The following is an 11,007-nucleotide window of genomic DNA, read 5'->3' as shown; positions in this document are numbered from 1 at the left end:
GTAAATTATAATATTATAGAAAAAGTTAGATAGTTATGCATGAAATATGATAAAGTCAAACACATATTCATTTAACGTATTTAACTGATAAACGTATTCATTTTAACGAGTTGTAACGTATCAAACCCAAAATCATATTTTCTTAACGAGTTGTATCAACTCAAAAACTCGTTTTAACAAGTTGTATCGTATGCTTGTAAAGTTGTACCGGTCCAAGAACGAGAAAACCCTGACCTAGACTTGGACCTGATAAGCCTTGTCCGGTCTGGTCCACGATCTACAATATTTTTCAAAATCGGTCGAGTCCAATAGTTGGCCAGGTTCGGTCCGGTCTGGTCCAAGTCACCCCTAAGTTAGTTCACATCATCTAGAAGCCCAAATTTCTGAATTAACGAAAGCAGTTTGTTGTCGAAAAAAGAAAAAGGAGTTACATCTGCAAAAAAGTCATGTGGAATCTACCTGAAAACTGAACATCCCACTGACATATGTCCTCTACTGCAAGAGGATGTTGCTCCAGTAAAAGCTGTTGGAGGTTACCAGCAGAAAAATTTTAATCAACCTCTAAAATTTTAGCAGAACAATAATTATTAGCAAAAACAACAATTTCAACACCCTCCTAGATTTCAGCAGCAGAATTGTCAGAATCAGCACCAACATAATATTCAACATCAGAGTTTTCAGCAACAGCCTTCGAATCAGCAATATGGCAACTCCCGCTAGCTTTAGAAGATATCGTTAAAATCATAGCCACCATCACTCATGCGTTCTAGAACAAAACCAAAGCAAGCATCAGAAATCTGGAACAACAGGTGTCTCAGCTTCCCACTTCTATGAGTCGATTGGGGTCTCAAGGTAAACTACCAGAGCAAACCGAAAATAACCCGAAGTATAATATGAATGCGATTACCTTGAGAAGTAGAAGAATTACGAAGGTCAGAGTGAACCAGAAAAGGAGGAAGGTGAAAAGCATAATGTGAACGTGATTATCTTGAGAAGTAGGAAGAATTTTGAAGATTGAGTGCAGTTATCATACAAATTAGTAGTTTTCAATATCAGCCTAGATAGAACACATCGTAAATAACCAGGTTTATATTGATTGCATAATTAAAAAAGTCGTAGCATAACTGAATTCACTTTTTATTATTGAATTTTCTTTATTTTATTTCATTGTTATTTTAGTTTTATTTAATAATCACAAACCCCTCATTTTTATATTTTATGTTTAATGACTAGTGTGTATCTTACTCAAAAGTCATTTACCATTAGGTTGTGTCCATAAAGATTCAACTCTCCTTCACTGTGTTATTTTTTTAGTGCAACCAAGCAATGATAATTTATTTGTTTAAGACGTCCGCGACAGCATCTTAACAGTATAACATGTTATACCTTATATAGCTTTTGGAAAAACAAAATCTCAAAAATTATTACATTTTTGGAGTTGTTGGCAACTTAAATTTGTAATAGTGTCTTACTTAAAAATGATCTAAACCCTCCTAATAAACACTCAATCATCTTCCAAAGAGACTATTGCTCATCTTCAAAAAAGACGCATGTTCAACTATAAAATTAAAACTCGTTTATTTTTAAAATAAAACTACATCTAAGAAGCTAGAAGTAGTCCCTAAAACACTCTTTCATTGTTAGAACACTCTATGGCCTTTAAGTCGGAACAATTAAATACCCATTCGTTAATACATACATAAGTGCATACTATAACACGTAAAAAGAAGCTCTCGGTGGATAAATGCACAATCTTCTCATTTTAACCCATTAAGCCCATTTTTAGGGATCAAGTCAATTAAATCCTCCACTCATTAAATCTATTTAGTAAAGAGAGCTGATATTTTGGTTTAACTTTTTTATCTATCCACTTAAAAAATATTATGTTTTCCTTTTATGCCCTTTGAAAACCACCGGTTATTGAAACCCTCTAATTGTGATTTATTTACTAGTTAACTTGATTTTGTCTCAGTTTTTAGTTTTAACCTTTATATATTTTTGTAAACCCATTTTGTTTTCCCAACCGGCCAATTACATCCTTTTTTGGTTTTCTTTTTACTTTACCTTCTATTTATTTTAATTCTGATATTTTTATATTAATATACAAATAATACCAAATTAGAATAAAACAAAAAAATATAAATAAAAAAAATAAAACAAAAGAATAAAAGTAAAATAAATAATATAAATCGAAGGATGGGAAACCCAAAATCAAGGAGTAGGTTTCCAAACAAAATATGTAAAATAAAAATCTAGGAAAAAATCAATTTAAAGGTCGAAATAAATTTACTGGATCTATATGAAGAAGATTTTGATAAGGATAATTTTCAAAAGGGCATAAAAGGAAAACTATAACCTTTTTAAGTGGATGAAGAAAAAAACCATGGGACAAATATATTTTTTTAAACTAAAACCACATTGTTATTTCAAGACTTTATAGTATAAACTTTGATTTATAATGAGAAACAAGACATAAAAACTACACTTTAGTCCCTATGCTTATACGAAAATTACGCATTGGGTTTCTAACTTAAAATTTCACCCTTAAATATAACTTTGCAACACTTTTCTTCTCTATCTAACTTCATCCGTTAATCTCACATATAAAATGACATTTTTACCCTTTATCCGACCCCACAAGTTACAAATCACCATTCATAATCAGTATCCCAATCGATCATTCAACGATGTCCTCCCATCACCCGATTGACCTTAAGACACAAACACAAACATCAAACATCACAAATTAAAACTAAATTAAACCAAATTAGTTATTCACAAGAATTTATTTATTTATTTACCTTCTGGAGGCACCCAAGATTCATAATCACCTTCACTATTCAAGAACGAAGGCTTCTCAGGACCAATCACCTTTTTCTTTTTCCCCTTTTTCTTCACCGCCTCTTGTTCATCATCCGCTGCTTGAATCCCTCTCGTGTGCTTCAACAACAACGCCACAGCGTCTTCCGCCGCAATGTCTACTCCGGAACCGGAATTGGAATTGGAATCGGAATTGGAATCACATTCCGCCTTTTCAACCGCAACTTGTTTCCTCTTTCGTATAATCAAACCAGGGGCTGCGTTTTCAAGTCCCGTGTCCTCTTCTTTCTGCCCCAACACCTCCTTTCTGTCTTTATAGTCAACAAAATCATCCGATTCCGATTCCACCACAACCGCCACGTCAGCGACCTTTTTCGTTTCTTTTTTCTCTACAGCCCCGAGCCATTGTGGCTTATGAACAGTATATACACTAGCTTTGACTTCTTCTTTGACTTGTGAAGGATCTTTTGTGGTGACATCAGCGGTTTCTTGTTTTGGTTTTGTGGTGACATCAGCAGAAGATGAATTTTGTTTTTGTGTTTTTACTTCTACTTTCGTTGCAACTTGTGGTTTTGAAATGTTTTGTTTTTCTTCTTCATGTCCAACAGATTGTCTTCTTCTAGAAGCTTCCCCCGTGGGGTCCGCTATTTTTAACAGGTATACAATTCGTTCTAGTTCTGATTGTAATGTGTCGAGTTCTTTCTGGAGTGAGTTTGTTTTGTCATGGACTATACAATAAGACAAAAGAAAATTAGTTAAATTACTAAAATGCCCTTGTCATGATGGGACTGGACAAGCTTTCTACGCCTATTTTCAATGATGAGGATAGGGGCATTAATGTCTTTTTCCAGAAACATAAGATCGTAGGCGAAGTTCATGTCCCAAATTTTTTAAAAAATTGAAATTACTAAAATACCCTACATGATAGGACAGGACAAGCTTTCTAGGCCTATTTTCAATGATGAGGATAAGGGCATTAACGTCTTTTTCCAGAAACATAAGATCGTAGGCCTATGTTCAATGATGAGGATGAGGGCATTAACGTCTTTTTTCACAAAAGTAAGATCAAAGCCGATATTCCCGTCCCATGATTGTTATAAATTGAATTTTGTTGCACTGATATCAGTAACAGAGTCAGTACCAGTCCTACGCATGTCAAACACAGTCTTGTCTTGTCAGTGCCTGTCCCACCTTTTTAGGTGGGACAAAAAAGCTGACATCAGTCTGAGTCTTAGTCCAATAAATGTCAAACACCGTTTTTTCCAAATCAAAGATTCAAAGCCAACAAAAGAACTCTACAAACCTAATTGAGAGGAGAGTCCAGACATGAACGCATCCAGCTCATCACCAGTTTCTGCCACCTCATCATTCTCAAGAATCAATCTATTTTTCTCATCAAGAATCGATTTTTTCTTTTCTTCAATTTGTTTATCGATTGCATCTTTTTTGTCTAAAAGAGAATCTGCTGTTTCAATTGCTTGACCTTCTGCACCTTTTTGTTTTGATGGCTTCTTTCTTGTTCGATCATAGAAGTCATCTTCATCACTGCCATATCATGTTATTCTCATTCAATCAACTCAGGGGTAAAAATGGAAAAAAAAAATAATAAAATATAAATACCTCATGTATTCATCTTCATCATCTTCAGGTGCTCCTTTTTTCTTACCATGCACCCTACCAACACGTGCACCCATACTTTCACGGATACTTTCATTCAGAGTTTCCTCCAAATTTTCAAGCTCTTCTGCCACCTAAGCAATTTCATTAAAAAATTAATAATATTAATATATAATATTAAATTATTAATCCATCATACCTGAGACATTCTCTGTTCATTACGAGCAATTTGAGTTTGTTGCCCTTGTGTTAAACCACCTTGTGCAATGTCCTTTGCACGTATTGCATCTATTTCTTTTTTCATATTAGCAATCTGAATTCCATTCATGAAGTTTAGTTAAAGAAAAGAAAAGGGTAGTTTTGGTAATTTACAATGTTAGTGAAAGAAAAAAAAAAAAGGATTATACTTGCCTTTTCAAGCCTCTTCAAAACTTTCTCACGGGTTTTCTCTTGTTTCTCTGTAAGTTGTCCCTTGAATGTTTGCCATGTTATTTCTTCAAGATCATCCTTAAATACAGTTTCCATTTTTAGTTATAATGATATTTTTGAGACAAATCCACATCTGTTTTTAGTTCAAAATAATAACAACCTCGTTTTCTTCAATTGCATCTTCATCCATGCCCCATGAAATACCATCTGCAAGTGCTGCTTCTCTTTTTGCTCTTAGAAGTGAAGCTTCCATGTCACGTTTCTCTTGTCGAATTTTAAGATGTTTAACACTTTGTAAGTCTTTTTCCTTTTAAAATAAACAAGAAACATTTAATGAATTTCTATAAGAAGAATGCAATGAAATGAAAATATGCTTCAAGTGAATGAGATAGTTGAAGGGTCTTACTGGAGGCATTAAGTCAGTTGGTCCTTGAAATATGTACAATCGAGTTGAACTGTATACAAAGAAGAAGAAAAAAAGTAAGAATATGTAATGATTAATGAATCCAAATAAGTGACATAAAATGATAAAGGAATAGCATAAAAATGCAAGAGCTTACTGGCCAAATCGAAGAACATCACCAACATGGAGCTCCACATAAACCTTTTGCTTCACCTGATTAGTGAAAAGGGATAACAATATTAACGTATAAAGATTAAAATGCACATCATACAATCTACAATAGTTAGTTGTATTGATATATGAAGTTGAAAACTTGAAATGGAAGTTTAAGTACCTGGTTCTTGTTTATGAAAGTTCCATGTGTACTACTAAGATCATAGATGAAAGCACCACCAGATTTGTTGAACTGGAGAACTAGCATAGAAGAAAGTATGTGATTAAGTTGATATTATCAAGATCATAACGATTTGATTTCTTAATTGAGGATTGAAAAGAACAAATATAAGAGCAACAGGGTGCAGGGAGAATGGATCTGTTGTATCAGGGAGGATAAACGCTGATGCTTACCAGCATGAAATCGAGATATGGTTGGATGCTCAAGGATAAAATCACAAAGATCTACTCTCCCGAACATGTAAGCTCCCTTCTCATACCTAGTCAATAACAAAAAAATGTAACTCAGCAAAATCAAAATCAAACACAGAGCAAGGATTTGAATGCAACTATAACACGTTCGCACACAGGATCTTGAGAATGAATCTGATCCATAATGCGAAGCCACTGTTACACTGATTAAGCCATAAAAAGGAGATAGAACAACAGCTGTGACATTCTCAGTAAAGTTATAGTTTCTCAATATGAACTGGCTTGCAAGCTATTGCGATTAGGTTTATTATGCTGAAAGTGACTACAAGTTGTTAATTCAAAACGTTGTGAACAGCTTACGCTTCGAATTGATCCAATGATAGAGCCATCTAGGATACTTACACATCAAACTGATCAATTATAGAGCCATCTTTAAGAACTTCAAGGAAGAAATTGTGGCAGGGAGGTTCACTCCATGGAGGAATGGTATAAGGAACCGCTACTCCACCACCGACATTGCTTGATGGTTTCTGCTCTTTCTTCTTAGTCTCTGGTAAATTATCCTCTTCACCTGTCGCGGAATTGGCAGGCGCAGAGGCGGCATCATCCTCAGGAAGCGGTGGTTCTGTAGGTTGTACGGATTCCTCTGGTTCGATATTTGGGGGAATAGGTTGAATTGAAGGCGGAGGGCCCATAGGAGTCTTCTTCACATCGTCTACTGTTTTGGTAGGTTTCTCTTTCGATGGAGGTTGATCGGAGTTGGTGGTGGGTGTAGGGTTACGGGGAGGCGGAGGACCCATGTCGGTCGTCATTTTCGGGTTTCGGGCAGCGGAGGAGGTGGCGATGACCAACGTCGTTTAAATAGCTTTAGGCCTCTGTTTCTGTTAGATTTGCATCAAAGCATGGTATCTTGTGCATTAACGGTTGTACTTTAAGTTATATCCTTTTTCTTTAATGAGAAAAGAGAAAATTACACAAATGGTCCTTATAGTTGGTAAAAAAATACCACCTCAAGTCCTTATGAATAATTTTGAACATAGTTGGTCCTTGATAGTTTGAAACATTGTGTCATCATCACTAAATCCTTTCCTATCCCCTTGTTAATTTATGTTTGCTAGTTACTTATACGTGCTTCCATGCAAAGTCAAAATTGTCTTTTCATTTAGGCCTTTTTATATCAGTGTTCACTTGAATATATTAGTTTATAAACATTAAATTGTATATTTCATCTCTCTCCTTCTTTTTTCATTTTCTTCTTTTTCAGTCCTCAAACGTGAAAACCTTAAGTTCCAAATCATGATTTGCTCTTGTGGGAACCCAACAAGAGAGATTGCATCCTAGACTGACTTGAATAATGATTAAAGATTTAGGTGTTGTCGACATAATGGTTCAAAGTGTGAGTTTATTGGTTTGTTTGTCCCACCCATGTGGCATAGGGTTCTAAAAGTCGTCCTTTGTTTACTTCAAGCGAGGAACAAAGTTGAAGAAACACTTGCAAGGATGAAGTGGGTTTTAGTTTTATGTTGGGTTTTCTCACATGTCTTTCTTGCATCAAAATAAAAATTATGGTTTATGAATGTTTTTTGGTTTTATTCTCAAATGGGTTGGATGTAAGGGTATGTAATAACGAAGGGGTAAGGGTATGTGTAGAAGTTGATTTGTTGCTTCTGCACCAAGAGAAATGATATCTCTAGGCCCATCAATGATTGTGTGTTGACAGTAAATGTATATTATACTCAGACTAAATTGATAATCATTCAATCATGCAATCTATCTTTTAGGGCACCTACGAATCTATATTGAGAAATATAATCTTAAACATAAGAGCTTATAAGAATTCCATGTCTCACGTTCATACAAATATCTAGAACAAAATGGCATTTGATCATTTACCTATTACTAGATTAAACCCAAGGGTTTAGAAGCAGGGATACATTGATGGGTTTATTAGGTTACAACAAAATGCTCAATACGGAAAATCACTTAACAATTAAGAAAAATGCACATGCAACCTAAATGGATTTATGTCTTTCACTTTGAAGACAACATACTTTGAATAACAAAATTAAATGAATCCTAGCAATATCGAAATTAAGAAATCAAGGTTAAGGGTTTACATACTTTTGATTTGTTGTAGCAAACAAATCACTTCAACCCTTCATTTAAAGAGCTTTGAAAGCTAGCCCCAAAAGAATGATGCATCTAATGGTTCACATCCAAACCCTAGAACTAGAATACATTGAGGAGAGAGTAGGAAAGGTATAAAATTTTGTTCATATGCTCCTTGGAAAGAGTATTGAACAATTATAATTTATCCCTTGCACCTTTAATTAATTCCAATTAATCCCAAATTAATTCCAGATTAATAATTAATCGATTCTAATTGATGTCATATTAATTTATTAACCATAAAAATTAACAAATCAATTATTTTAACATCTGATCTCATATTAATTTATTAATCATATAATAAATTAACAAATCAACTATTTATTTCCAATTAATATATTAACAAATCGTTTCTTCATAATTTCCAATTAGTTTATTAATCATATAATAATCTAATAAATTATCTCTCTCTATAAATGTCATTCTAATCAAGTTATAGTTATGAGGGAAAACCAAAAAAGGATTTTGTTTCTAATTACAAGAATATACCAATTTAGTTATGAGCTTAGTGTAACGACCCAAAAATAATACCGTAAACGACGTTAGTTTTTCCGTTACTCGAAGGACTATTTATGCAAAATATTTTAGCTCTATGAGGTTAAAATGGAATTAATTAACTAAAAGTAGTATTATTTAATATCTAAAAGAATTGATCAAAATTAAAAGGTGTGTAATTTAATGAAAGTGATTTATGGAACTATTAGGGTAAAAATAATTCACTTAAAGGGCTAAATTTGAATGGATGGACCAAGGTATCATAAAAGGAAACTTTAATTGTTAACTAAGTAGGGTTAGGTTTGTTGGAAATCTTTTTAAGATTCTTTAGGGACTAACTATGAAAATTGAAGTAACCCCTAAGGATAAGGATCTATCCTTCTCCTTGTGTCCGTCCAACATCACGTAACTACAAAAGAAAAAAATGATTGGCCATTCCCTTGGGTGTGAAGACGAGTGACGCATCAACAAGGGAAAAAAAAGTCGAGTCTTGTGGGTTTGGGGTTGCAACGAACCGAGAGGGAGGAGGGGCTGCGATTTTGGCCAAGAATTGGTAAAAAAATCATCTTCTAATCTCTTTTGTTGTGCTTATATGTCGAATTCCTTGTCAATTGAAGATTATGGTTGTCAATTCTCTTCCTAACTGATGATCATAATCTCATCTTCTTCTTCTTAGGAACCTTTGAAGGTTCATATGGTGAAATTTCACTTGTGTTGGGTGTTTATGATGGCTCAATTGTTGTCAAAATTTCTTATGAACACCTTCAACAATTTCATTGTTCAAGTTCGTGTTTTGATCAAAGTTTTGTAGCTACAATTTCTCTTGTTGACTTCTAAAACTTATGTTAACTTCCACCATGAATCAAGTGGATATGTTACTATGATTAAATCATGTTTTGAGTCACCCAATAAGCCTCAAAACAATCTCTCAAGTCCTTCCATGAGACTTGGTGGTGGAAGAAATCCAAATTCCTATTTGTACAACCTACTTTGCTTTCCACCAAATGCAATGTGTTAAATATTTAGTTTAGTTATTTATTTTTTATTTATTTTCTCATAGTATTGGGTCCCTTTGTGTAATATGTATTCTACATATATGTATTCAATACACGGTTTTTACATCATTCAACATGGTATCGAGCCATCATGTGATTGCCCTCTGAATCGATAGCACAAGCATCAGACGTGTTCTTTTTTTTTCTGGCGCTGCCTCCAATTCTTCATCGTATGTCATTTTCGATTGAAGCCATTGCATGTGTGTTTTTTTTCTCCCCTGTGATTTCCTACTGCCTTCTGTGCCATCTCGATCACAGCCCCTTCCAAGAAATCTTCATTAATTGCAAATCACTTCCTGGTTCACTACCCGTCTTCTATTGATCTATATTGAGTTAAACTACTGGTACATTTCAACTTCTTTCTTCCTTTGGTTTAGCTTTATGTTTATTATTTACTATTCTTGTTAGATTTATTTTCTTGATTTCCTCTACCTGCCATGTCCACTGTACCCACATCGAGCTCCACCACCTCTCCTACTGCTACACAACTTGTCTTTGCACTAACAAATGTCTACAACCAGTTTAGCTTTAAACTATCGATTGATGGGTCCAAATACAAATTGTGGAAGCGTATTTTCTTAGACATATGCAAAGGAGCTAAGGTGCATGGTCATATTACTGGAAAATCCCTCCTAAAAGGTGATGATGATGAAGATTTGGAGGCCATTGATTCTTGGATCAAATCTTGGTTTTATACTACCTGTGATGCCAATCTTTTGCAGATTATTTCTAGTGATGATTGCACAGCCAAAGACTGTGACAACCCAAATTTCCATTTTGTACAAACATCACTTCAATAGAAGTTATAACAGTCACAGTAAATTTTCAGGCTTTTTCGTGTAAGTTTGAGTAATTCAGGGTTTAACACTTAAGGAGATATCAGGAGAGTGGATGCACTAGGGTTTTGTGAAACACAGTTATTCCAACACTCTATTATATTAGAGAACATTTCGGAAATAAAATATTTTCTGCCAAAAATCTCAGGACTATAAATAGAATTCTGAAACAATTTCATTCATTATTTACATTTACAACTAGAGAAAAGCCATTTTCTCTCTCACGGATCTTCGGGTTTTTATCCCAAATCGTGAGTACCTCTCTCTAGTAGTGTTATATAGCTTATAATGTGTTCATAACATAGATTACATAGCTTAACAACTAGATTTAGGAGTTTACTCCCCAAGGTGTTCTTGGGCGGTAAACTCCCGAAACGATGCCTAGCCTTTCCCCCGTCTTATGTTACTACCTTAGGCTTGTATATAGGTGTAATTGGGACAAGAAAACAACAAAGAAACACCAAAGATTGTGTAATGACCGAAAAATACAACCAATTTTAAATTTTTCAAAAACAACTCGATTCCATTAAATCATTACTAAAAGGTTTTCAATACAAAACATTTAGCATATTCCCAGAATCACATTACTACAAAATCA

General features: G+C 34.3%; 1 protein-coding gene across 1 annotated transcript; it reads right to left on the bottom strand.

The window, feature by feature from the left end:
- Positions 1-2,480: 2,480 nt before the first annotated feature.
- LOC145093289 (SMAD/FHA domain-containing protein) lies at positions 2,481-6,742 on the bottom strand. The gene is made up of 12 exons (XM_079031382.1): positions 6,257-6,742; positions 5,837-5,922; positions 5,604-5,683; positions 5,427-5,482; positions 5,273-5,321; positions 5,027-5,173; positions 4,849-4,944; positions 4,637-4,750; positions 4,441-4,571; positions 4,124-4,365; positions 2,802-3,548; positions 2,481-2,711 (listed from the first exon to the last, which is right to left on the bottom strand). Exons 1-12 carry the CDS (start codon positions 6,664-6,666, stop codon positions 2,662-2,664), a joined length of 2,208 nt encoding a protein of 735 aa, XP_078887508.1. The 5' UTR covers positions 6,667-6,742; the 3' UTR covers positions 2,481-2,661.
- Positions 6,743-11,007: the final 4,265 nt, after the last annotated feature.

This window comes from Lactuca serriola, chromosome 3 (assembly GCF_051521515.1).
Source record: "Lactuca serriola cultivar US96UC23 chromosome 3, Lser_US96UC23_V15, whole genome shotgun sequence".
In the NCBI taxonomy this organism is placed as follows: domain Eukaryota; kingdom Viridiplantae; phylum Streptophyta; class Magnoliopsida; order Asterales; family Asteraceae; genus Lactuca; species Lactuca serriola.
This window is presented reverse-complemented; position numbering and strand designations above follow the sequence as displayed.

Coding starts and splice junctions, on each gene's coding strand:
- LOC145093289 (XM_079031382.1), bottom strand. CDS start 6,666: ATGACGACCGACATGGGTCCTCCGCCTCCCCGTAACCCTACACCCACC. Junction 5,483..5,603: donor CTTTCATAAACAAGAACCAG/GTACTTAAACTT, acceptor TTCACTAATCAG/GTGAAGCAAAAGGTTTATGT. Junction 4,945..5,026: donor ATGCAATTGAAGAAAACGAG/GTTGTTATTATT, acceptor ACTGTATTTAAG/GATGATCTTGAAGAAATAAC.